Source organism: Caloenas nicobarica, chromosome 23 (genome assembly GCF_036013445.1).
Source record: "Caloenas nicobarica isolate bCalNic1 chromosome 23, bCalNic1.hap1, whole genome shotgun sequence".
In the NCBI taxonomy this organism is placed as follows: domain Eukaryota; kingdom Metazoa; phylum Chordata; class Aves; order Columbiformes; family Columbidae; genus Caloenas; species Caloenas nicobarica.
In genome coordinates this window covers 4245213-4272998 of record NC_088267.1, presented here as the reverse complement: position 1 = coordinate 4272998, position 27786 = coordinate 4245213, and the positions used below count along the sequence as shown (strand labels likewise).

Below are 27786 nucleotides of genomic sequence, written 5' to 3'. Positions count from 1 at the left end.
GAACACACGACAACCTGCTGGCAGCAATGCTGGTCACGATGTGTTCTCACCGGGTCAGAAGGTGCAGAAGGAAAGAGAAGGTTGGCGAACTCGAGTTTTACCTGCAAATCAGCTCAGAAGCAGCATGAGCTTTAAGCAGCGCGACACACACACACATATTCGCATGCACCTTTCACGGACAGGGAAAGGAGAGTTCTGCTATGCTCCTCGCTTCGTTATCGTGATGGAAGTAACAGGAAGAAAAGAAACGCAGGAATCCTAGCCCAAAAGCTGGGGCATTTGCCTGGAATTTGCAGTTTTAGGAGCGAGGGGACAGCACTTTAAGGTCAGTCCTGCCGGTTTAAGTGCGTACCTGCTGAGCATTGGTTGCAAGCGTCTGGATCTGCCCCTGGACTACCTGGGTGCCTGACACAGGTTGGGCTAAGCGGATATACTGCAGCTGGCCAGCATTCAACTGAACCTGGAGACAAGCGGAGGGGGCAGGGAAAGAAAATTAAACACATAACTGTGTAACCTGAAACGCATCAACTTGCCTTCTTGTTTCCACAACAGAAGCCAGAGGAATAGATGACACCGGGGAGCTTCAGCGGAGATGAGTAACTACCACAGACCCTGCCAAAGCAAGACCGGAGTCCACACAACTCCTGCAGCATCTCCACGTGAAACCCCGAGGAACCACAACGTCACGTCTTTCTCCAGAACGGAGTGGTCACTTAGCAGCTAAAGCATATTAACTGCTCAATTTCAGAGAGCTTGGAGAACTCTTGCTCTTTTCTTTTTGGTTACGAGAATCAATTCACTACTTGGATGTATCATTTCACATAAAGAGTATTCTTATGAGCTAGCTGCACATAATGACACTCCTATTATATCCTGCCAAAAAGGATAAAATAATATATGGGAGATTTTTACATACGGACAGCAGAGATGACAAAACCCAGGAATATTGTGAGGTAACATTTGGAAGCTTTTAATGCAACTCTCTGCCAATACGTATCACCCTCACCTGGCAAAGGCCAAAACCTTCTGTGCCAATACTTTGTGTACAGCATTCAAACGCAATTTTTTCTTTTATCGTGGTAACCTCAGCTCTCATCTTGCATTTTCTGTGATATAAACAGCTAATACTACTAATACACCACGGAGAAGCAATAAAAAGATCATTTAGTGCTATTTAACTTAGAACATTTGGAGTCATGGTCTTAAGGTTAATGATATACACAAAGTGTTTCGAGGTTTTTTTTCTTTTTAAAAACGGGAAAGGGGGACATAGAAAATACTTGAAACCTGCTCAGAGACAGAGGTTCAAGTGCTTAGAACATGGTCTTGGTATTTGCACAAATGCCGCTGGCTTCACCAGCTGTGTCTGAAAGCTCCGATATTATTTCGAGAGCAAATAAACTCCACATGAGCATAAACATTCCAATAAAGAATTTGTTTCTGCACTGAGATTTGCTGGCAGCTCATGTTTTCCACACTGGGGGCTTCCTGCTTAGATTGTAACCGCGCTACTGACTGAATGGATGCAAGCAATTCAGAAACAGCATTTTTCCAGAAATGAGGGTAAGCTCCAAAGAACCTGCCCAGTGAGAACATACAGATTAAATTTAACACTAAATTAATGCAGACAAACAAATGATTACCATTTAATTGACACATACATTTCCAAGTTTTTCCTCAGTTTAAAAAAAAATAAAAGCTGCCTTTCCACAGGCATCCTGTGGTCCCAGCATATCAGTAAATCACAGTAGAGAAGTGTTCACCGCATCAAGAGAACGTGGAAAAAACAGCAGAGAACATTAGTAAGATTCTCTCGACACTCCTGCAATCACCAGAGGCCCTACCAGTTTCATAAGGGTGTTTTAAATTGTCATTTTTGCATTGTGAAAGATTCTTTGCTGAACCTGAACAGATACCAGAGTGAAAAGGAACCAGCAGAAGAGAGCACTAACTATATCAAGACAGGAAAGAAACTCAAGGGAAAAATAAGAAAAAAGTGTGGTAGAAAGAGAACAGAACAGAGAGCAGCAAAGAGCCCAAGGACAGTAACTATATGAAACCAAACAAAAAATGCTTTCCAGGGTAGGGCACTAAAAGCTCTGGGATTGAGCGCGTGGCTCAACATTCTATTTCACTTCACTTGTTGGAAGCGACACTTCCTTCGGCACAAACTGTGATTCTTCAGCATGCTGTGATTAAGAATCTTCTTAATTACAGTCCAAACAGTCTCTCTGCCAGACAGAGAAGTGCGAATTATGACTATTTCATTGAAACGCTGCTCCTAAGCTGCTCTGCTTTGCAGTCTGACAATTACGAGAGGCTTCCCAAACAAGACCCCACACCGGCACTCAGTTTGTCTCACATCTATGTGTAAGCAGCTCTGAGGAACACGTTCTGCAGGAGGTTATGGCCCCCTCACAGCTATTTCATAAAGAATTCTTTTTCTCCTAGCAGATCTCCAAGCCCTCTTCTTGTAGGGAGTTACTACATTCACTGGAGACAACTGGAAAACAAGTCTGAGCTGTTCTTTTATTGCTGAACCAAAGGAGGATGGTTTAATGCTCAGTCCTGTTGTAACGGATTCACTGAGGCTGGAGGTGGAGATCCGAAATGCTTTGAAGAACAAGTACCTTGGAGAGCCTTTCATAAGGTAAGGAAGAAAAAAAGAATGCAAAGGAAAGGTAGGGGAGAATGCAGAGAAGAAAAAAGGCTGCTTGTAGTAAAACACCGTATTTGGTAAGAAATAGACTTCCTTTCTGACCAACACCAAGCAGTAGGAATCAGCTGAAGACTTAAGAGATGAGAAGAATTTGGAAGCGAACTGGAAAAAATCTAGTAGTATCCACAATCTCAACTTTTTTTAAGATGCTATGCCAAAGCACCAGTATTTGCCAGACGTACAGAGGGCAGCTTTGCAAATGTCAAAAAGCAAAACTGTGTTTTGCCCCAGCTGTGGGTACACTTCTTAATGATAGAAATCAAAGCAAAATGCTTGTCTTGGTCACTTGGTCTGACCTTTGGGTTACTGGTTAAGTACATAAAACTGGATTTTTTCTTTTTTTTTTTTTTTTCTTGAAGAGGTGTAAAATTTTCCAGATGGGAACCAAAAGGCACAGCTTTATTGTGATTGTAAGTTACAGAGAGGGAGGAAAAAAATGTGACAAGCCACGTGTTTACCTAGGACACATGCCAGTATGTTACAGCTGACACTAGGTACTCAAAATCTTAAAGCCACAGTAGGGCTACAATGGTGTGAAAGTGAGGAGATATTCTCTGGTTCTGCAAAGCTGTTCCTCCAACCAGCTCAAAGGATTTTGTAGAAATATTTCTTGTAACATAGAAGCTGATTAATAACCTCACAGATGGCACCTTTCCCACTCAGTCTGCCAGGTCATGACTTCAGAGTGCAGAGGCAGAATGAAGTAACAGCAAAAGAAGTTAATTATGCTTTATTTAAACCATGCTGTGGTAAAGAACTAAGGTTTATCCAGGAAATATTTTATTTATTGCTTCCTAATCCTAACTATTTCACTCAGGAGAAAGTATCGGGGGTGGGCAATGAGTTTACACTAGATGGGTTAGATTTATTCCCCTCTTCATATCACACCTGGTTAGTTTTCCTTTCTAAGTGCAGGAAACACAATCCAAACTTCCTTTCACAGTTCAAAAAGCACACATGTACAGTCTTATGCCAGAACACCAGCAGACAGTTTGCTCACAAGACCGTTACACGTTTCTACTGGCAGCCTTACCGGGATTTGCTGGATTTCTCCTGTGTTGGTGATGATCTGCTGCATGACTTGCATGGTCTGCCCGGTGCCGCTCTGAGCCTGCTGGGTCTGGCCTTGCGGCTGGGCCTGGACTATCTGTACCTGCTGCCCTTCGCCCACCTGCATCGTCACGGGGGTGGTCTGCGTTCAAAACGGGGATAAGAACCAAGCAAGGACTGATCATGCATGAAACAGCCACAAGATACAAAGATGATCATAGACAGACCGCTTCCTAGACCCACTGTTACTTGTTGATGCTTAAATCACCATGAAGGGAACCCAGGGCCTGCACAACCCTTGTTACTAAGGCGTCTGAACACCTGGTCACAACCAGAAAACACGTTTCTATATCGTTACTGACTGTTCTGAGTGGTGAGAGCAGGACACAGCAACACATCACCCATTGCGAAGCCCCGGCCGCTGCTCATCGCTCACCTGCCCCTGCTGAGGTTGGGCGATGATGATCTGTCCTGGCTGGATGGTCGTGGTGGACGTGGTGGTCTGTTGGCCTTGCTGTTGGCCTTGAACCTGCACGGCAGCAGGTTGCTGAGCGAGCGTGAAATAGTACTGTACGGGCTCGGCTGGGGTCACAGCCTGACGCACCTCCTCCTGCGGCACAAGGAACAGACATTTAACCACAGAGGGAACACATCGACACCCAAACGCCACGGCTGGAACAGACCCCTCTGTGAGCACGATCCATGGGAAAGCATCTTCAATACCGCATCCGTAACCGTTTAACTAAGTAAATCTGAAGTGATAAATCAAAATGGGCTTCCTCGTTTAGTCAGCTGTATGGAAATCAAAAGCATTCCCAATAACTACATATAATCATGTAGTCACCGATTTCATTATGAGAAGCAAATGAGTAAAATTAGCATAGTTGAAAACCACGCAACTCCTCATCAGTAAATTCCATCATCGCCTGTTATCTTAACACAGAATGAATTGCAAATGTACCAGGAAGACTTAAAAGCCTCATCTGTCAACAAAACCCTCTTCTTAGCTGACGTACCCAACACAAATCTCAACCTAGCTCTGATGTTAAACCCCTGGGAATAAAAGTCATGGACCTGACGTATACCTTCATGCCCTTATTTATTTATTTAAATCCAGCTTTTCCAGAATTATAACAACTTCATCTTGTACCACGGCTTAACAGCCTGATTCTGCTGGAAGCAGCAATATCTCAACAGTGTGAAGAAACAAAAGGCTCTGCTCTCGCTCACTGTCAGAGCACAGGCTGTAATATGGTTGGTTTGTTTTATCTAAGCGTGTCTTTAGGAGAGAAAAAGCCCCTTAAGATTAATGATATTTTAGGCAAAGATGTAGATTCTTCCGAGATTATGTGAAGTGGCAAGCCATTAACGCTCAAGAATCACGCTTGTTAAGCTCCTCCGAGGAGCAGCTGGATGTTGAAGCTTTGGGAGATGCAGCTCGGCAGACGTTCACTCCATGGCAGGAGGAGTAAACAATCCTCTCCCAGCCACCTCAGTTCACAGCTGAGAGTGTAGGATGTTTACACGTGCTACAACATGGTGAATTCCCATTTACATGAGTCTGCTTGACTCCCCTGTAAGGCTTGCTCCCAGATCACCTTCAGTGCATCCATCTGAATGGGAGGAGGAAAATTCACATTTACCAGGATGGATATGTGTTGTCTAGATGGGCTGGAGTAAGATGGCCCTTTTGCTCAGATGCTGGTCTCTCGGAGGGACTTACTACTGGGAGGTTTCTCAATAGCCTACCAGAAAATTCCCCTCCAAAGATTAAGCTGTTTGCAGTTGGCTGTAATCAAAAGTGCTACTTAAGCCCAGCTCTCAGAGCAAACATCAGCACTATCCCATGGTACTGCAAACCACCACAATCAAATACTTACTGCCCCTACACAGGGCAGTTCACTGATTATTCCAACTTGCTTCATGAAAAATCCTTTGGGGGAGGGATTAATAACAACTTTTAAATATATATTCGACAGGACATGTCTTCAGTTAACCATAAAACCACAGGTGTAGAAGAGCTGCGGCTGTTTCTGTAAGTCTAGTCCTTGTATCTCATTTCTAGAGCACTCCAGTCCTCAGTTCCTAGCTGAATCCTGAAACAATGAAGGCAACTGAATACTTCTGTAAGTATCTATTCCAGGTTGAGCTGCATTTGCTACAGGCAAAACAGGCTTAAAATCCAAATCTGCTTGAACTAGGTTATATCATATCATTTGCCATCTTTTATTTTCAAGCCACAGCTTTAGTTACCAGAGCAACATAACAGTCGTGGTTTCATTCCCAGGTCTTCCACGTAACCAACACTAACTTGTCAAACAGTCTTTTCCATGGTAGAGATAAAGTACAGATTGTATCCCCTGCCAAAAAGCACCGACTGTCAGTGCACAGGCAGCCACTTTTCAACACTGCTGAATCAAAGGAGTATTTTCCACACTGCAAAGCCCTGACCTGTGTTCTTATCAGGCAGCTATTTCTCCATTAAATTTCACTCACCATAAGAAGTGTTTCTAGTGATTGAGCAGCGCTCACAGGCAGCGGATGTATCAGCAGGAGACACATCTCTACAGCTTATTTCAACCCCAAAACCGCCTGGGTTTCACTGCTGAGGCCGTGCAATCCCAAAGGCACAGCTCTGGTGGGATGTATCATCAAGACACGTTAACCGAGCAACCTAAATGCATCTAACACGCTATTAAAATCCTCTGGACATCCATTTGATTACAGAACTTGAATGTTCTGTAATCAGAACATTCTGATGTGAATCGAAAGGTTCCAGCAAGAAAAAGATACAGGCGATGCTCTCCCTCCCAAACATGGAGTACTTCTAAAAATAGCACCACAAAGTAGAAGAACTGAACGAGGGACCTAAAAGAAAAATAACTGAATTTGCAATGCCAGAATTAACCTGTGTTACTTCAGGCTGCAGCCAACTCGTTTCAGCTTATCAAGCTGAACAAACTGAGTTGAGCAAAGCACCGAGAGCGGCTGTGTCAGCTGCTGCTCTGTCTTTTTGTTTAATACTGAACTAACGATTTTTGGATACATCATCTCTGCTGCAGGGCTAAACTCAGTGAAAGGATGGAAGGAGCTGTGCTGGGAGCAGCAAGACCGAGCTTCGACCCCACCTCATCGCATCTTCAAGCAGGGAGGGAACCAAACGCTTTGTAAAACACAAACCTGATGCGTTTCCGAGGCGTCGTGCTCAGATGATGGTGGCAGCCTGCTGCTGCAAACATCCGACTGAAAGCTCCTTCTCACACCTCACAGCTTCCAGTCAAGGATGTTTACAGCAGCAAGGACTGCCCCAGGACGCAGGGGCCGGCACTCCGAAGCAAAGCGGTCTGCTTCTCCCTTTACACGTCAAAGCACACTTTTTAAGTGAGACTTTTAACATTTGGCATCAGAGACATTTAGTAATGGTTGTGTCACTTCAGTAAATCTCCAAGTCAGACTTGTGTAAGTCTCCACTCGAGCTCTATTTCCATAAAAAAAAAATTCAAGAATCTGAAAACTATTGTAAATAAACATGCAAAGGAGAGGCACGAACCTCATGTTTAAACCTGGTTCTGTGTCGCTTCGTCAACTCTGACTGAAATCACACCAAGGAAAGGACAGACAATAATGTTTCCATTTTTATGTCTCACCTGCCGCTTTGGAGGCTTCAGCTCATCTCTTGGAACAATATCGATAAGAAAATCAAACTGATCAAACTTGGTAATTGCCATGGCGATATCATTCCTCTGCAAGAAGATAAAACCGTTCTTCAGCTTTAAAAGTCTGTTTTGTCACTGGATAAATAAAGTGAGAGGTTTTTAATTGAGTCAAGCTCTCCACAACAGTCCTGCTGCAATTCACTACAGAGGACTCATGACAACCACCATAAGCCTTTTCACGCATTAAAGAAAAGGGTAATTCTTCTAAAAAAAACCCTATAAAATTTCCAAAGATATCTGAAAAGAAGCTTTGCAGAAAGACCAGGATGACTGTTCCATGTATTAGTAGCAACATATGCAGAATCTATGAACTGGGGATGTAATTTAAAAAAAAAAAAAAAGGAAAAAACCAAAGTATCACAGGATCTTATTCAGGGCAGGGGAATCCCAAGAGATTTTGAGAGAACATGCTTCAGCATGTGGAAGGGCAAAGTGGTTAGAAGAAAGCATGAAGATCAAAACATACTCAGCAAACTGGCCCAAGGTATCAGGAAAAGGATGTGCAAGAGTCAACGAGTTTCAATGAAAAACTGGCAAGGTTAGTATCTTCTCAAAGCAGCTTCTAACTTTACTTTTCTACCTTGCCTGAAAAGAAATCTAAGGAATAGCATGAGGTCAAAGCATTAAAGACCTGAATAAAGAGTTACCCAGCAATAAGTCATCACTTAAATGTATTTGCTTAAGATTTGAAAAAAATCCCCAAGATAAAAAAGCCAAATTATTTAAAAAAAAAAAAAGTACTCAGTCATTTTAAAATTCTTGCAAGCCACCCTAAAAAGCAGGGCTAATTCAAGGAGCTATTAGAAGTCTCATTCTCTTTAGCTGAAAATAAATTTGTAAAATTTATATATGAACAGGATTTGAGGCACAGATGCCTACGCTGCCTAATGAGCAGGTAAAATTTGAAAGACCATCAATCCTCTCATTTCAGGCTAGTTGATATTTCTAAACCTTATACTGTCTTGGCGTTTAATTGCCAAATAACGATCATGCTGAAAGCATGAGAGAGACGCTCCTCCTGTTCTGCAGGCAGCACGTGTTATAAAAGAGTCTTCACCAAGAAGAAAACTTTTACTGTGCAGATGTACCTCGTATTTCACTCTCCCTGCTGAGGATTGGGTTCCATCCAATTTCCTCAGGAACAGACTCCCATAACTCAGACCTCTCCGCTCACAATTTTCTTCCCAAATACTTGATAAGCAGTGACCGCGTTTCTCCAGCTGCACCATCCGTGCAGAAAGCGGAAGGCAAGGCTTAATTTAAGGTCTTATACGTTAGGATCAGGACTCAACTATGATCCTGAAATGAACGGATCCATCCAAGCTTGAAAACTGTTAACAGGACATGCCTGAGTCAACACTTTCAAGCATCTTGTTCATGGAATGTGTATCAAATCCATCCTTTCCGCGGGTACCGCATTAAAACCTGGGTTAAACAAGTAGCATCAGCCCAGCTTAGCGGTGGCTGGGTCCCCCTATCACAGGACAGCTTTGGACTGAAATCAGACACGTCTCCTTGCCACCACAGCAACCTCTGTGCCAGGAGAGCTCGCCTGGTCCTGAATATCACCATCTCTCACCTCTGATCTGAGGTGATCGAGTCGTTCTGGTCAAAATGCCCATTTTATTTTCTTTTTTTCCATAAAAGACCCTGGAGCGTTACAGTTTACTCTTGAATCACTAAAAAGTGACTATTATTGAGGGTGTCTCAATTCAGAAGAAACACTAATCTGCTCTGGAAGAGGGTATTTTTGGTTTTACCTCTACACATTTACCGACACAAACTAACACCCACAAGCTTACGTTAGAACTACCACTGAAAAACAAATCAGCTGCAAGTTCAACAGCTATCGCAGGTCACTATGAGCTGACAGCTGCAGCTCTGATTAGTTTTGTTATTGTTGTTCGGGTTTTTCTGAAAACAAATTAAGAAAAACAGCATTTCAGTTGCACAGTTACACTGGGCACTGTGCTTTTTACTGGGGTTTGCAGCAATAAACACGGGTACCAAAGTTACTGTCTACAAAACACACCTTGTATTATGGAAACAAAGAGTTGGAAAGAGGTTCTGGAGCAGCTGACGGCTAGGTGGGAGCAGCTCTGTTACCTGCAGAGTCCTGCGCTTGTTGTCTTCCGTGTGTATCCACGCTCGCAAAGTCAATTCTGTTATGAAGATCTGAGCCGCCCTGGCGAACAACACAGGAGCTTCTGCACTGATCATCTGCAATTAAATTTACAGTATTTTTTTTTTTAAGTTTACCATTAGTATTACTGCAAAGTGGTAGTCAGGGTAACTTTATCACGTTAGTCAAGTCTGAATGGTTGCATTGCTTAATAGTGAAGTTGGGGGAATTTCCACAAGGTTCAGCTCAAATGTTGGTATCAAACCCATGTTATCTACTTATTACTTATTTTTTCCATACAACTTGAAGCAGCACAGCAGCGATATCGCTCTTCATTCTAAACACTCTATGGCTTTGTGAAAGGAAGAGTCGAGAGAAACGAGGAGGGAACATGAGAATAGAGAGTTAAAGAGAAAAAAACCCAACAGAATATACACAGAATGATACAGAAGAAAGCAAAACTGCAAAAGTCTTCAGCAAAAATCCCAAATGATTTTGCTTTCCCAGCTCAGTTTAATTACGCAAGGCTGGCTAATATTGCATTCAAGGCAACAGTTAAAATGTGCTTTAAAAATGATAATAAATAATGGTAGTCATGAGTAAAGAATTGCAAGGAACGATATCCACCAAAAGGATCATAACTACTTAAGAAAAACCCCGAGTGTACCTTCACATCTTCATCGAGTTTCATTATCTTCTTAATCCGAGCCAGAGGGAGTTCTTGAACCCTGAAGTCTTTCTGCAGAGAGATTCACGTTTGAGAGACTCTTTACTGATACTTAACTGAAAACAAAGGTAAGAAATGTTAAAACAAGTCTGTATAGTCTAGAATTAAACTGGTTAAAATTAGATTTAGAAAAATGTATTTTCTTTGAGCTATGGCAGCTTCTCCTCAGGCCCCGGAACTCCCATCTGCTTTATTTTATACTGATATAATTCTACCTAAATCTTCTGTCAGACGCTTGTATCTACTAATTCACCTCAAAGTTGAAGTCCTTCTGCAGAACAGAATGGTTCTAATATCACACATTTCTGCACCTACTTATTTTTGAAGCAACTAATTCAATTAGGCGTCTCAGGATCCAGAAACCATTGGAATTTACAAAAAGTCCCAAGAGAAAAAAAGACAGCAATCAAGAGCTATGTGGGGCCACCAAAAAACCTGATTTATTTGTACTTCCCTGTTGCCTGACACCCATTTTGGTATTAAGAAACTTGCAAGAATCTTGTTCAAAAAAATCTCTTCTATTCCTGGTTTGAGATGGAGGAATGAAAAGAAAAAAAATCTACAGTGTGTTGCTACCAGGAGCAGAGAGAAAGGCTGGAGCTCCATACCATCGCATCAGGAACGCAGAATCCCTACCCACAAAGGGCTCCTAAAAAAAAGAGTCATCCCTTCTTCACAAAAACGTCATAGAAAATAAAAGGAAATTCATTTTTCTGGGGAAGAAAGCACTGCAAGCTGTGTTAGTGAAACAAAAGAGGGGAAAAATGCTGAAAATGCTGTTTTCTAGTGAGACAAACTACGGAGGCCACGTGCGGTCCAGCCGGCACTCCAGCAGGGGGCATTTTATTGCGTTTCTATGTTAAAATTTTGTGCATATTTATAGACACTATTGTATCTGCATATACATTAAAAACAAGTTCTGTGCCCTCCTTCTGTAGAGAGCCGTGAATGAGGTGCTCTCAGTTATGTGCTACAAACTGGAGCTGATTTGGAGGGTGGGGGGTGACCTTAGAGGGGGAGGATTTGGGGCGATGGGGGAAGAGGCAGCCAGGACAGGACCGGTGCTGGACACGCCGTGTGCTCAGGGTTTCAACCGCAAACTGCCACATAAACAAGTTACAGGGTTGCTAGGGCATGGAAAAATATCCCAGAGGGGGTGTTTTTTGTCGTTTTTTAATTTTTTTTTAAAAGCTCGTTCCTTTTTAAAGAGCCTCATGAGCTTTTCCTCAAAAAGAGACAAGGACAAAATTTCTAGTTTGTGAAACTCTTAACATTCTTAACTACATTAACTTCCACAAGCAGCAGAACTCCAATTCGACATGCATAGGTACAACACTATTAAAACCTTTACAGAAGAGAGACAGTGAGAGAAAATAGAATAAAATTAAAGCTCCTTTATTCCTTTAAGGCAAACGTCACATAAATCAGAATTAATACGCAAGTACCACGGTGAAGAGAAGCATGACCACTACTGGCTACTACCCAGCAGAACAAACTTTAGACACCAATTCTTCATCTTTTCTTTTTTTCCAAATTAGGTCTCAAATGTTTTCACGAGCCTCTTCTAACTCATTGTGGAGCTGAAACTCAAGTTCCAGCCCAGTCCCCTTTCCCATTTCTCCAAGACTCAGCTACAGTTTTCTGTTACACGGGGCAGAGAACAGGGAGCTCTGGTTTGTTCTTCTAAAGCAACTCCCTTGGTTTTTCCCTTGAATTTTAGCAGACAACCAAAGCAGCTTTTCCATCAAACAGCTGCTCTGACCTCCGCTCTCCAGTACATGCAGATGAGCTTTATTTAAATTTACTTACGTCCACATCCATGGGAGCGATGCACGCTAAATTTCGGGATTTGATGATGCAACGGACGACTGCATAGGAATGTTTTGCAGTTATCCCCTTTTCCTTTCCAACTCCCTTCACTGTTCTCAGTTAAATTTTCAATGACTTACTAGCTTGCAATGTAATAAATAGATTCACACGACAGTTAAAAATTAAGCTGCCCGTACTTGATAAGCTGCAGAATAAACCCCTTTCATGTGGAGATGAAGACAAACTACAGCTCTTGAACACAAGAATTCACTGCGCTGAAAGAGGAAAGTAATTAATTCTGGTTATGCATACAAATTTCTACATCTGTTTCTTTAATCAACTATCTGCACATAGCCTGAAAAAAGCAGCTTATCTTCAGACTATTGCATTGGGGTTTTCACTTTGAACAGCCCGTCTGTGACTGGAGTTCTTTTGTTTCCAGTTGCATTAAAAGCACAGGAGTGTGCTTTCAGTACCACTGTGTCACAGGAATCTATCAATCTCTCTTGAAAAGTCATCTTTATTATATGCCCTTGTTCTCAGGGACATCTCTTTTGGGGATAGAAAAAAATAGAAGCTACTTAGTCCAATTCTTATTCTCAGCCTATGCATGATTTTTTTTTTAATCAAACGTCTTTAAATTAATAAAGCATGTGATAATGATGCACTTGGCATTCAAGTGATTTTCAAAATTCCAGGCTTGTCAAAGGAGAGGGTTCTGAAAGAGGGCATAATAGTTCTATATACAAGTCAAAACCTAAAAACTCATTCACAAAAATTGTACCTGTCTGCCAATAGCCAGGGGTTTGAATTTATGAAGGGGGGGAAAAGACTGAGAGTCGTATTTTGAACAGTAACGTTTGAATCAACTTTGTGTTCTCGTTTAGTCCAGAAAGAGCTGAAGGGATGACTATTACATTCTGTTACGCTGTGAATCAGCTGCGTTCAATTTATATCCCAAGTTCATCCAGTTGTAGCCAACAGCCACAAGCCTGGCTGAATGATTATTTATCAGCTCTTCAGGCCACCTTGCAGCGCATCAATAGCCAACTGGATCCCATCAGCAGCAGGAATCCGTTCACGCTGAGGTTTATCTCGCTACCAGACATTACCGGCGCTTTTCGCTGTCAGTTCTCCAGAAATAAGAGGGCGACGAGGCCACTCACCACGGTGAGGTTGCGGATCTCCTCCATCACCCGCGGCCAGAAGGACTGGAGGCTTTGCTGGGCATCGCTGCTGCTGGCTGGGCCAAAGCCGCTGTCCGTGGACATTCTGGGAGCTGGGAGAGACAAAACCGAGCGTCAGCAACGAGGGAGGCAGGAGCCACGGGCTCCCGGGGCCACCGCCAAGTCCCAGCCTGAATAATTGCTCTGCAAAACCGTCAAAGCAAGATATGCCAGTCCAGGTCTCACAGCAACAATGTGGAGACGCTCGCAGCCTCTGCAAGTGTTTTTCTTAATTTATTTTTCCAAAGATTGAAATAGAACATTTAAAAAAAAAAAAATTGAAAGCAAAAATAGTCTACTTATTCCCCTATTAGAGCTCTGTCTTTCCACAAGGAGTTACAACACATAACCGATGCCCTGTCACTGCACATACACCCATTATAAAAATCATTGTTACAGTCAACAATTGCGCAGGTTACGGCGGCAGACACCCCTCAAGTTGAAACCAGAATGTCAATGTCAGCCCGACACGATTTCTAAAAAGCGTAACAAAACAGTTGCTTCTGTGCCTGTTTGAAGAGTGTCAGTTTTTGTGGCTTTGCACTATTTTAAGAATACCTCTTCTCCTCTGGTGTAATCAAGAGGAGAAATTTAACAGTCTGTATAATGCAGATTGTCAAAAGCACAAAGTGAGATTTAAAATTCAAATCTTTTAATTGAAACATTTTTTTAAAAAGCCCCTTGTCTGCCATTTAGTGTTCTGCAACTGCAGGATGTTAAGCGAGTCTGACTGTTATTAAATTTATACTGGATGTTGCCCGTGCTTTCCTTACGACTTGCATCTCTGCAAACAGCTTTATTTACAGTATATACCAGTCACCATCAGGAACTTTGAGTAGACAAAGGGACAATAACTGGGTTTGGATTTTCCCCTCTAACCGTGCTGCGGTGAAGATAGGGAAGAGGTCCAGACAGGCAACATTGGTCACTTGAGGATGAGGTGGATGGAGACGGTGCCAGGACCGTGTGTGGGACTCTCCAGGAACGTTTCAACTTCCAGCCTCGGTGAAGGCCAGAAGAGCCACTTCTCGAGCGAGCGGAGCAGAGGAACCCAGCGAGTCACTGACTTTAAATGGTCTCAGGGTCACCCAGAGCAGCTTTGAAGTTTCCGTGAACGACACGAACACGCCGCGTACAAACAATAAGTCTCTGTGTCTTTGAACATACGGCACGAAAGGCCGCCCCGCTCGCCATAGGGAAAGATCTCAAGATACACACAGATGTTTGTGCGTTGCCATGTACTGGAAAAAGACGCCAGAGCAGATTTAGCTCCGACGCAGATGGGCACAATCCCCGTTTGCGTTTCATCCGCCATGGAAAGGTTTATTTCTGTCCTCCCTCAAGCCAAAGGGACGCACAGAAACACTGGTCAACACACCAAAATACCGACGGGAGGCAGCGGCCGATTGCCAGTCATTTCGAAATCTACTATTCCAAAGCAACGACGATCCATAAAATCTTATTAACAGATCAAAGAGATGAGCGTCAGACAATTAGTTCATTACCTCCCGCAGCCTCCGCTTCCCAAGGCAGCCTCTGAACGGTCGTATTTTTCTTTCATCAACCTGAGAAGAGGACACGGGAGGCGTGGGAAGAGCCGAAGGGGATTTTGACAGGGGATGACAAAGAGGAGGTCAGAAAATTGTATTTTCAGTCTCAAAGCAAGAGTTTGAGACAGAAAGAACTCCAGGTAAGGAACCTATGGAAATAAGCGACTGATGAGTTACCTGACAACTCTTCAACAACTATTTGCATTGTAATACTATCCGCCTACAAACAAAGGTATTTCAAGTATTTATAGGAAAATACAGAGATATAAATATTCTAATGAGAGTTAAATTGACATTTGATTCTTCCCCCCTTGATCCACATTGTCAAACAGGCGAAAAATAGTTTAGGCATGTAAATAAAAGCTAAGCCTTGAAATCTGCTCTGTTGCAACAATATTTCAACACTAGACGGGGTCTCTTCTGCAACTGGAGATGCAGTTCATCTTGAAGACAAGCCAAATCACTTTTCAAGGCTTTATTTAAAAACAAACACGCCTTGCATTTAATCCACTTTAAATGCTGTACTGGAATATAATGCTCTAAATAATCCCTCTTCCCCTGCAAAAAAAAAAAAAAAAAAAAAAGAAAAAAAAAAGAAAAAAAAAGGAAAAAAGCTAATGAAGCAAAGAGGAAGAAAATTCCACTGCCATCATCACTGCTTTGCCCTCTACCACACGCAAAAGTAAATTTCTTGCATTCAATATACGCCTCTGTAGTATTCATCCAGATTGCTCCAGTCACCTAGAATTAAAAAAAAAAATTCCGATCTTCAAGGTAAACACAGAAGTGATTTCAGAATTCAAAATGAACAGTCTGACACTCGACCCAAGGGACAACTGCTGCTTTAAGTGACTATTTAGGATAATTGGTAGGAAATTGAGTAAGAGTAGAAACAAGAGTCACCAATAGGCTGATTTTCTGAAACGCTTATAGAATGAAATCACTATAAACTCCAAAATAAAAGCCTAAGCAGGTTAAAACTGCTCAGAACGTCACTACAGTAATTTCTCCCCATTAAAACAGATCCATAAGGACATTGAAGGTGCTCGCAAGCATTGGAGGAGGATTGTAAGGAAAAGAGAAAACCCCAAACCACTGGGCAAACCTACAGCATCGGCTTAGTGAGATGAACTTTACTAATGAAACCATTCTTGCGCAATTTGGTAAGTTCCTGCACCCAAGGGTAAGCGGTGTTCTCTTCTTTTAAGAATGTCTCATATCAGGATTAGTGCCAACAACAAAAATCCCAAAGCGCGCAGCAGAAGATAAGCCCACCAAAGCTAACACACCGGCAGTTCCTCTCATTTCACATTATCAGTGTCTAAACCAGTTTGTCTTTTTTGAGATGAGGTTTGTTGGGAAACTTTAGAGCTTCAATATACTTCATCTTTGTTCCACAACCCTGTGCAGAGAGGGGAGAGGTGCTGAGGATCCCCACATCGTGCTCACGTAACGCAGCGTGTGGTCTCTCAGTAGTTTTAAGAGTAAACTGGCTATTCTGACACCATCTTGTTGCTGGATAATAGAAGTTCAAGTCCATCTCCCGTGTCACCTGGTTGCCACAACGTAGAACTGCAACCAGAGAGAACCTGCCGGTTCTGGCAATGCTGGGTAAGTAATGGACACGCCGGACACGCTTCTGTTCTGCACAAAGCTTAATTACCAAAACCCATCATCTCACCGGTGCTCCTGATGCTGCGTCAAAGCAAACGCGGTCCTACGCTGACCTGGGCTTAGCGAAACTACAGACGTGAGTCCCGGGAGGCTGCAGCCTAAAAACCAGGCTCTGCAGAGATGCTTTTGCAGAAGAATTTAGATGAGGAGGTTCACGCACACTAACTCACAACATGGACACGCTACTAAATTAGATACAAGCAAACAAAAAACTACGCACTGTAAGAAATAAGGGTATAAGAAGAGGAGAGACTGGGATACAGCAGCTTCACAGCAGCCAGCCCAGTCCACGCAGCCTGGAACCTGCTCCGTGAAGGCAAACGTTTTGTTTCCAGAACGAGGGAAAAAGAAACCGAAGGCCAAAAAGCTGAGGCCTACGCATGAAATGCCTGGAGGTGATTACAGAGCAGATTAGCAAGCACATCTCAAGAACCACGACATCAACACTTTGCAATTAGAGCTTTTCTGCTCACCAGAGCAGAACACCTTTCACAAACATTAAACTTACAAAATCCTGGGGCAGCTGACAAACGCAGAAGAGCTTCACTCCATGGGAGCACAAAGCAAGCACGAAGGCACCTCAGGTGCCTGTGGTTGGGTTTTATTTTTGTTGCTTGATTGTTGTGGTTTTTTTTTCCTTAAACAGATGATAGTTTGTGCCCTTTCTTTAATGCCGTGGGAAGAGGGAAGCAGCCAAACGAAGCTCTCACCCTGGATGCCTACAACCTGCACGCTCGAGCAAGAACCTGCTATTGAAAACACAAGCTACGGTATAATCACAAATAAAGCCGAGATCTCTGATTTTGCTGTTCCACCTGGAGTGGGTACCTGGAGCTCTTCGGCTGGAAAACCGGGGGCCAGGAACAGGCCAGCGGAGCAGCAGCCGCGGGCACAGGACACCCCGGGCATCAGCACGAGCGCCTGCGAACGGGACCGGAGCACAAGCGGCTGCTCATCTCCCTACGTTTAAGTCGCTCCCAAGCTGGCTTTGGTTAAGAAGTTGACCGAAGTCAGCTGGGTGGAGAGCAGATCTAAATGAAATTTATCCGAATATCTGAAGGGATATGCAAACAGCAAGTAGCAGAGGGAAGGACTGAAAAGCCTTGAGGCTCTTGATGAAGGAGGCAGTAACTCAGCAACATCATCAAGTACCACAGACCCTGGTTGTATCTGAAATATCAGGTCCTTTGCATACAGTACAGTCACATTCCCATGACCTACATTAATGGGAAAGGGCCTGTTTTACACAGCGTCGTATTACAAGGCAGCAGAAGCATATTCCATCCAAACATCTTAAAAAGATGGTCAAATAAGGAGTAAGACAAAGGCTACAAAGAAATCAGACAGAAGCTCAGGCAAACGTTTTGCCTCAACGTTCTTAGATTATAGCTACAAATAAGGATAACCCACAAATATTTATGAAAACTGCCGCTGCAAAAACAAATCCCCCTGCCAGATTCTACCACCGTACAAATATAGATTTACCACCTCCACACCGACAGTGTTTTGAAGATCCCCACCTCCCCTTCAATTCTTAAGATGCTGTTGGTTTTACAATCATCCACTATCCCACAAAACTCACAAGTTAATAATTAGGAAGTAGTGTCAAAAAAAAAAAAAAAAAAAAAAGAGAAAACAAGCCATAAAGTTCCTCTTGGGAAAAAAAAAAAAAATTCAATAAATACGTCATCTTCACTATCAAAGACTAAAAACCAATGCCATAGCATCTAGAAAAACTCTGGAAGTCTGAAGAATTAAAAATAGATCCACAGAGCCGAAAAGAGAATATTTAGAATAAATACTAATCCCGACATTCTGTGCTACTTCCAGTCTGATGCACTGACTCTCAAAACTATAGCCTTCTGTCTTGGGAGCCTGTCCCTTGATTTAAAAGTAAAATGTGCAGAGCCACACTCACATATCTAAAGAATGAGCTCTGTGTAGCAATGAGCGCCAGACACCTGATCCTGCCAGAATCAAGAGGAACAATCTAGCAACCAAGAACTAGTTCCACAAGGAGAATAAATACGTTTTTATGTGAATTTAGTAACACACTTATTGAAATGTGGCAAAGGAGGAGTGTTCGATGTGTGAGAAAGCCACATCCCAGCACCTTTGCGAGATGCTGCTCTCATTACTGCAATTAGAGCAATTAGCAGTACCAGAATACCAAATGCAGTTTGAAGTGGACGACGACAGCAATGGGAATGGGTGAACCTGCTGAAATGTTGTCTCTGCGCCGCAGATCAACAGCGCTTGTTTTGCACAACATCATGCCCCGTGCTATCGGATTTTAAAACAAACCTTTCGCAAGTCATGTTAATGGTCCAAAATTGCTTCCACAGAGATATCATACCTTGATTCACCGCACATTTTCTCTGCTCTAAAAGCTACTCAAGTCAACCTAGATATTTTTAGCCAACTCGTCTTTTATGAAATAAGATCAAATTTATTTCCATTACAGTTCCAAACTACATGTTCACTAGACGGATGCCAAGCAGCACAAGCGCACAGCACGGCTGGAAATACAAAGGTGCCAGAACCGCAGCCAAGATTTACTTTTACTTGGTTTGGGGGGAGGCAGCGGTGGTGTAAAAATAGTTCTTAATTGTGTTTGAGATCAATGGTTTCTTCTTCTACCTTAATATTCAGGCCTTGCCTGCACAATTATGTAAAATGGTTTTAAACCAGTAATGCAATTCAGAAACTTGAGTCATGTTGGCAGTAGAGCTGGCACTGCAGACACACTTTTTTTTTCCTAACTATGCCATGGGGTTTGCGTTGTATCCGTTTTCTGCACCTCCTGCTCATCACAGCTTGAGCTTTGACCAGGAGAGTGGCAGGAGCTACTCGGACTTGCCAGGGGAACTCACCCGACTTCTGACACAGCAACGAGAGACCATGGAAACATAGTCCTGGGTGGGCACAGAACTGGAGTATCATCCTCTGCACGTTTCCTAGCTAGGAAATCAGGCACTGCAACTACAAGTCCCACCAAAAACGCACACAAACCCCATCTCCACAGCACATTTCTGACCCAATGAAGAACTGGTAGCTGCCACCAGCAGCAAGGGCTCAACAAACCAAGTTTGAAATGTTGCTGTAGAGGTCTAAAAAAAAAAAAAAAAAGAGATGTTGCCACAGCGTGGCACAAAGCACTACGGCAGATGGAAGAACCATCAAGATGATTTGTGCCTGGCCCTGCTGAAGCACAAGGAAAGACAAAAGCTGCAGCACGCAAGGATCGGGGGTTACGACACACAAGGCTTCGGCTTTTGATGTTTTGAATGATTCCGTGGAAACCCTGTGCTGTGGGACAGGCTGACAGAGTTGGGGTGTTCAGCCTGGAGAAGGCTCCAGGGAGACCTTACTGCAGCCTTTCTGTACTTAAAAGGGGGCAATAAGATGGGGACAGAGTTTTTATCAGGGCCTGTTGCCATAGGACAAGGGGTGATGATTTTAAACTAAAGGAGGGAGATTCAGGCCGGACATGAGGATGAATTGTTGGCCCTGAGGGTGGTGAGAGCCTGGCCCAGGTTGCCCAGAGAGGTGGTGGCTGAACCATCCCTGGAGACATCCCAGGCCAGGCTGGACGGGGCTCTGAGCAACCTGAGCTGGTGCAGATGTCCCTGCTCATGGCAGGGGGGGCACTGGGTGACATTTGAAGGTCCCTTCAACCCAAACTGTTCTGTGATTGTGATCCTACAGCACAGACACGGTACAGCAAACGTGTTTCACTGTACAGCAAACGTGTTTCACTGTACAGCAAACGTGTTTCACTGTACACACAAGCGCCAGAGGCAGCGCGTTGAGTTTCATACCTTCATACAGGAGTCAGCGTGACCGAGCAGTTAAGGCAATTGCCAGTGCAGACAACGGCACGCTGCACCTCGGGCAGGCGATTGTCACTGGCTTTCTCCTTCAGGAGAAAAAAAAGAAAAATCAGGAATAATGCCTGTTTTTACAGAAGCATTGAGTTTCTGTACCTACAGCACTGCTAGAAGTCTCCCCATCCAGCAGCGGTCCACATTAACTCGTGCACAGAAAGACTGAAACACACAGAGGCTGTTTAACGCTGGGCAGGGTTTGGGAGCGCACGCAAATACACGCAAGGTTGGTGTCAGAAACCCACCCGCAGCACGGGACCAGGAACGAGCTCCAGCATCAAAACCACCTCCCCAGAGAGCAGCAGCGAGTCAAAAATGAGGCTGCAAATATCAGAACACCACCAAAAGTAGCACAGGACTTTTTTTTCCTTTTTTTTTTTTTTTTAAAGGTAAAGCAAACAAAATAATCTGAATTGCTGTTTGCACTGGTTATTTTACCTTCCTGTTTTCTTTGAATGAAAGAGCACAAGGGTCACACTTGATATTTGGTGTTCCAACAGTTAAACATTATTAAATAGTGGTTCTTTGCAGTGCAATTTTGGCAGGCAGGCACACGGAGTAAGAAGTAGAGGAAGAAAATTCCCAGACAAATAACAATAAGGGTCTAAGATGAATCGCGCTGCCTCTCCAGCTCCTACATTAAACACCCAGCAAAGGGAAAAGCTCTTTTAAGTAAATTATGTTCAAGTTAGTCAAGTCTCCTTCACGCAATAAAGCGGTTGGCACATACCAAAACAATACTGCATGTTGTGTACTTCACCTTATAAACTTTGATCTAAACATAAAACTGATGTTATGTATTGCAGCTTTATGAATTTAAAAGAAATCACAAGCTACACACCTCACAATGTACTTCCCAGCCCTGGTACAGGTGTGTTTTACTCACTTCATTTTAACAGTAGCCTTAACGAGGATAATAAGAAAAAACTGATACCAAACTCAACAAAACTACATGGTCTCAGTCTTGAATAGTTGTGTGCTTGCACTTTTACAGGAAAAAATCTGCAGAGAAACACGAAGGCCGTGCTTTGCTTGCAGGAGCAGGAGCCGTCTCACCCAGACTTGTACCACACGGGAATGAAATTTCACAACTCTGGTGAAACTGGGTGCTCACAAAACAAAAGTACTTGTCCCGTACCCTGAATGTATATAATACACACAGCGTATGGGATATCGATAAAGCGAAGCTGAAATCTGACAGTGCTACAAGAAGAAGTCAGGAACTGGTGTAATCTGTTAATAAAGCCCCTTTCAGTGCTACCAAAAGCTTTAAGTTTTTCCTGCTGCTCTTGACCTAGAAAGACCAAGCGGTGCCTCTTCTTACACAGCTACAACCTCTTGCAAGCTTAAGCAACAAAATATGATAAACATCAGGTGTAACGAAGACTTCTGCGGGATTTATTCCATTTTACAGCAGTTGTAGATTACCTCGCGTTCTGCCACCCCTTAAAACCATGTAGCGGCTGAATATAACCTAATTTCAAGGCAAAAAATCTTAAAAATTACTAATTTCTGCTTAAAGATGCTAACAATGACCTTCACACTCACAGTAAATCCCCCGATTCTGGCCAACCGCCTGCTACAGAAGTTACTGCTATTCCACTAACATACCAGAGCCGCCACCATTATTAATAGATGACTTATGGTGACATTTCTCATTCTGCCCCCTTCTCTGATTGAAACTAGTGTGACATGCCAGAGGCCGCAGAGAGCTGAATGAGCTTTGCCTCAGAGAAGGTGATGCTATTCACCAGTCTTAATTTAAATTAAAATACCCAAAGTAATACTCGAAGGCTGTAACAATTCAAAGACCATTCAGGTTGAAGTTCAACCCCAAGACACGGTCCTTTGTTAGCAGCTGACACTGACGTGCAGATCAGGTTCACTTTTCTAGCATCCCTACAAAAATAAGCTGCACAATAGAATTACTTCTAATATTCAAAACAGTGCTTTTAAGGTCAACAATTAGCAATCAGGGAAAAAAAAATTATAAGAGCAGGACTAAGAACACTCGAGCCGTGTCACCCAGTTCACTCCTGGGAAGGCAAGGACGGCAAGAGCAACATTCAGCATCTCTCGGTAGGAGTGGAGGAGAAGGAATGTCTGCAATGTGATTTGACTCCCGGCTGAAAACTAACTTTAATTCTAATCTACAAACTCTCCTCCGTGTCCTCAATGCCCTCGGCCATGGAGAGCAGCTTCATTTTTCAACTTTCTTCTTTTATTTTTTTTTTCCAGCGCAAAGTGCCATAAACAAACTTTGTCCTTCATTCTCGAAACTCGGAGCGGTGGTATTTCAAGGTCACTCCTGCCAGTGAGGGCAGGCCCGGCTCCAGCACCGCTCTGACGGGAGAGCCCGGCCCGGCGGAGCTCGGGGTGACACCGGGACACCCACAAACCCCTTTATATTGGAAAACTTGGAAGCCGAGACACATTCTCACCCTGTTCCTCCGCCTGTCACTGCCGGGCTGCGGGGCTGCGATGACCTTCAGCGCTTCTTCGCAAATCAAAAGGACAACAAAGGGCTGCTTGTACTTGCCAGGAGTTCGGCCGGTGGTTCGGGGGCGCCGGGGGCTGCGCTGCCCCCCCCGGAGCCGCGTTTCTGCGCTTTGCCCGCGCTCCGGCCCCCGCCAGCCGGGCAGCCCCCCAAGGGCGGCCGGGGAGCGCGCCCCGCCGCAGCCCCGGGGAGCGGCGCTGCCATTTTGTACCCCCCCTTCACCCGGTTACCGGCCCCGGGGCGGCGCGGCCCCCTCGCCGGGCGCGGCCCCGCGGTGCCCCCGGCCGTACCGCCGCTCCGGGGGCTCAGCCCCGGGCCCCAACCGCGACGCGGGCGCCTCCCGCCGCCCCCCAGAGCCTCCGAGCTGCCCTCCCCCCAGCGCCGCGCCCTCCTCCCGCCGCACAAGGCCGGGTCACCTCGCCGGGCAGCCCCCGCCGCCGGGGCCTGCTCCTCCGCCACGGGCCGGGCCGCGGCCGCCCCCCGCCTCAGCCAGCGAGGCTCCGGCCGCCGCGATCAACTTACCGGGCCGCGGCCGCCGCAGGCCCTGCCCGCCGATCGGGGGAACGGCTGCGGTGGGGGGCGGCGGCCCCCGGTCCTCCCCGCCATCCCTTTGTCTTTGAGCTGACCCCTGCCTGCCGGGACTCTGCGTCCCCGGCGGACCGGGCCGCCGGCGCCTTTAACAGCCGCCGCTCAGCCTACCCTGCTGCGCCCGCCCGGCCCGGCCCGCCCGCGCCCATTGGCTGCGCGCCTCCGCGGGGGGCGCGGCCCAGCGCGCTCATTGGCTGCCGCCGGCGGCGCAACCTCGCTGTCCACTTCCTGCTTTAAAGTTACCTTGAGAGGCGGCGCAGGGGTCAGAGCGGCGCCCGCCCGCCGCCCCCTCCGCAGCGCGGCGCCCGGGCCCTCACCGCCCGCCCCGGCGGCTCCTATTGGCCGCTCTGCTCTCATTCAAACCGACGGAGGGGGGCCGTGGGGCGGCCGCCGATTGGCCCGCGCGCCTGTCACTCCAGCAGCGCCCCCCACCGCCGCCGCCGCGTCACGGGGCGCACCGGCGGGTCACGGGGCCGCGCGCGGGCTGCGGCCGGGCTGCACGTGCGCACCGGCGGGAGCGCGCGCGGGGTCGGCGGGACGAGCGGCCGCGGCCTCCCGGGGCTCCCCCCACACCCCCGCCCTCCCGGTTGCAACAGGCGCGTTCCCTCCCGGGCCCGTGATCCCCGGGCAGGCGGAGCCGCCGGACAGAGCGGCCTCTGCACCGAGCGGAACACGATGCGTCGGACCGCGGGCACCTGCGGAGTCATTCCCGGTGAAGGGGGTGACTGACCGCCGGGCCACACGGTGCAAGTGGCGGGAGCAGCCCCGGGAGAGTCGCCGTCACCGGCCGGTTCCGCTTCCCACCTCAAATCCACCGAGAACGGTCGTGTGGCCGCGCGGTGACCTCGATTATTAACCATTATTATTACTTAACCAGCCCCGTTACCGCAGCCCCGCCGGCCCCGTCACGGTTCCCGGAGCCCCCAAAACCGCTCTTGGATGGGACGGAAATTTGGGAACGTTGTGTTTCCAAGGCACAGCTGATATTTTAACCTACTCAAACACACACCAACCAGCAGGTCAGCAACAACACCCAAAGGGATTTCGAGCTGAATTTACTGCTCGAAAATAACGCGCTTACAGGATTATACACAGAGCAGCGGAGGAAAAAATTATTACAAAGCACAGGCGATGCTTTACTAGTCTTGCAGATTAAATTAGTTTGAATCAGATAGCAAGGAGAGATTAATTTAAAAATAGATCTTCCCGGTGATTTATGAAATACCGCAGTTTAAAACGTGTCTTAAAAATAAATAAATAATACTTTGCAATGCTTTGTTCTCTTCCTGTGTCATTCCTCAGATAAGCCCGAGGCCTCCCAGCTATTACAGGTATGCGAGGTGCTTCCAGGCAGTTTGCAAAACAAACCAACCCTGGAGGGATTGAACAGACGTGGAGATGAGGTTCTCAGGGACCTGGGGTAGTGCCAGGGGATCACTCAATGATCTTGAGGGGCTTTTCCAACCAAAAATTACTCTATGCCCAAACACATCCCCATGTGCCTTTCACCTACTGAGTGGGTTTGACCCAGCACAGTTGTGGGAACGGCTACTGCTCTCACAGTATTTAATAATCCTTCATGACAGTGGGGGAGGAAAAATAATAATTTAGGGAAGCGCTACAGCAAAGGGTTTATTTCAATCATTGCAGCCCATCTTGCTCTGAAATCAGGCCAGGCAGTTCAGCTGATACTCAGGGATTGCTGAAATTCCACTTGAAAGATTTAACTACCAAGCAGCTGTGAAGAACTAAGGAGCGAGTGGTGCTCTTAACCCAGGAACTGTCATCTGTCGCTGCGCTTTGCAGGTTGCAGCACTTCTAAGAAAGCATCACCGCACATTATTCACATATGGCATGAGAATGTACACTGACAGACGCGACTTATCTTTATAAAGTACCGAATAATGGGAAGGAACAGGTTGGCCGTGCAGGATAAACGACCAGCTCAAGGTCACCCACAGCGACCCGAAAACCAGCTGGATTACACCCAATTCCCAGTCCTCTCTTGGAGCAAACAACTCTCTGTGCTCTGACTCAGGACACTGTTTTTTGCTTTGACCAAGAACTGCATCTTCACCCCAAAACGTGTCAAATCTTCCACTCAGGCTGGTCACATTGGTCCGAAGGCCACGAGGCTTCAGACAAGCCCATGTAACAGTGAAACAAAAACCAACGTGGTCACAACAGTGACCAGCCAGACGTGAGATTACATCAGGTTGTCACCACAATGACCAGTGCCTAAGGGACGGTAAGCTTGTCCCAGGTAAACTTAGGCTGGTACCAGAGCATGGCTCAGCTGAAGACAAACACAGATCTAGCAGGAGCAGCCTAGTCCAAAAACATAACCTAATTTAAGGGCACGATGTTGCCAAGGGCAACAGCAGCAAATGATGTCTGGTGACCCAGGTGGTCTGTTTTCTGAAAAAGTTATGCACACACTTGCAGACTGTTTGCTCTGCAAGTGAAGCCAGCTGAGACTTTCTTCTTCACTGCCTGTACTGAGACATCTATTGAGACAGGCAAGAAGTTAATTCATTAAGTACATGGAGAATATTTTACTCAGTAAGTGTCCCAAAAAGTGATATGTAGTCACACTCCAGAAGAAGTAGCCAGTGCTATTGTTTCTTCTTCTGTGAGCAGCCTGGTCTGCCAGAGCTTTGCGTTCTGGAGCCAGCCCTGAGACACAGCTCAGTTGTCACGAGGCATAAGCTGGTCCTGCCACCAAAGAGCCATCCTGTGTCCCCCCTCAGCCCTGACTCCCCAAACAGCTCATGATGCAGCTGGAGAATGAACTGACCTGAACGAGATCCAGCCCAAATAAAAAAGAATCAGCTTTCATCCATACCATACTCATATAGCTTTTAATGTCTCGTGCTTTACCGGGGGGCAGTTCTTTCATTTTCTCAGCTCAGGAAAAAAGGGCATCTAGAGAGACCATATTTTAATGCAGATGCTTTCACAGCTCTCAGCACCCTTGGGTTTCGAGCACAGATTAAACAATCCCTCACAGATTTACCCCAGACCCGTAACTCATCTCCAGCGTGCTTCACCTCGGCTCCTGCCCCTCTTCCCACCGAATGCAGACTCTGGGGAAGGCTCTTAAGGCTCGTGGAACAGAAAAACCTCAGAGATCGGTAAAATACAGCACCACCGGTACATGAAACTGAGCCCTCCCGGCAGATCGGGCCTGCCGCCGCCGCCCGGGAAGGAACGGCCGCCCCGTGAAGGCCTCTGCGCCCTGCCCTGCCCGCCGACTGTCAGCAGCACCTGCTTCGGGCGCTGCCCGCGGGTTCCAGGCGCTCCGGCAGCCCCGGGCCCGTACCGGCCCCGCTGCCCCCGGCTGGGCCCGGCCGTCCCCGTTCCGCGGACCGAGCGCCGACCGCGCCCCCGCCCCCCCCGCGCCGCGCGGGGAAACGGTTCGGTTTCCTGTCCTCTCCCCGGTCCGCGCCTCGGTAGCCAATCACCGCGCAACTCCGGTCGCCCGCCTCTCACGGCGCGGGCCAATCAGCGAGCGCGGTGCGGCTCTGCCAATCGCAGCAGAGCTGCCAGGCGGCGGGTGGGGGGGGTGAAACGGCTCGGGCTGCCCCCGCCCCGCGCCCACTCACGGGCCGCCGACTCCCCCCGCGTTACCGCGCACTCACCGGGGCGGCCGGCGCCGCGACCTCCGCCTCCTCCGCCCGGCGCCCGCGCTGCCTCCGGCCCGGCTGTCGGGAGGCGGGAAGGAGGGGGAGGGGGGCGGCCGGAGCAGAGCGAGCGCCCAGCGGCCGAGAAACAAGATGGCGGCGGGGCCGTGAGGCGGCGGGGCGAAGGCTCCGCCCCTTTCCCCAGGGCCGCTGCTCTGCGCAGGCGCATGACCCGCGGCCGATCTCGCGAGATTTCCGCTGGGAGCGGCGGGAGTGCCGGGCCCGGCCCCGGGCGGGGGTGTCGGTGTCCGGGCAGCCCGGAGCGGGGCCCGGGCCTCGGCCTGAGGGGCCAGGGTGCCGGCGGGGGGCCGAGTTGGCCCAGGTTGTCCCCGGTTTAGACCTGCCCGGGCCTGGGCAGCAGGGCCGAGGCGGGCTGGCGCGGGGCCGTCCCCGGGCTGCAGGGCTCTCGGCTGAGGCGCTGAATGAACCTGTCGCTCGCTGTTCCCGAGGCTCTGGCTCTCCCCAGGCGGCACAGCGATCCCAGCCCGGGTGTCTCCCCAGGACCCGCTGTTGGGGTGACACACAGGGCTCTGGGTCC

General features: G+C 46.8%; 1 protein-coding gene across 5 annotated transcripts in view; it reads right to left on the bottom strand.

Moving 5' to 3' along the window:
- Nucleotides 1-27372, bottom strand: part of NFYC (nuclear transcription factor Y subunit gamma) — a 29143-nt gene extending 1771 nt beyond the window's left edge. Inside the window, exons 1-9 of one of the 5 annotated variants that reach the window (XM_065650402.1) lie at nucleotides 27207-27284; nucleotides 20415-20512; nucleotides 13310-13422; nucleotides 10275-10346; nucleotides 9592-9705; nucleotides 7417-7512; nucleotides 4206-4379; nucleotides 3753-3911; nucleotides 353-460 (exon numbers count right to left, since the gene is read on the bottom strand). In XM_065650402.1, the coding sequence (XP_065506474.1) occupies nucleotides 353-460; nucleotides 3753-3911; nucleotides 4206-4379; nucleotides 7417-7512; nucleotides 9592-9705; nucleotides 10275-10346; nucleotides 13310-13414 (828 nt within the window). In that variant the 5' untranslated portion in view covers nucleotides 13415-13422; nucleotides 20415-20512; nucleotides 27207-27284. Of the gene's footprint in view, nucleotides 1-352; nucleotides 461-3752; nucleotides 3912-4205; nucleotides 4380-7416; nucleotides 7513-9591; nucleotides 9706-10274; nucleotides 10347-13309; nucleotides 13423-20414; nucleotides 20513-23499; nucleotides 23637-23808; nucleotides 23892-27206 lie in introns of those variants that run through there. The other 4 variants (XM_065650404.1, XM_065650401.1, XM_065650405.1 and 1 more) reach the window with 4 other exon arrangements.
- Nucleotides 27373-27786: the final 414 nt, after the last annotated feature.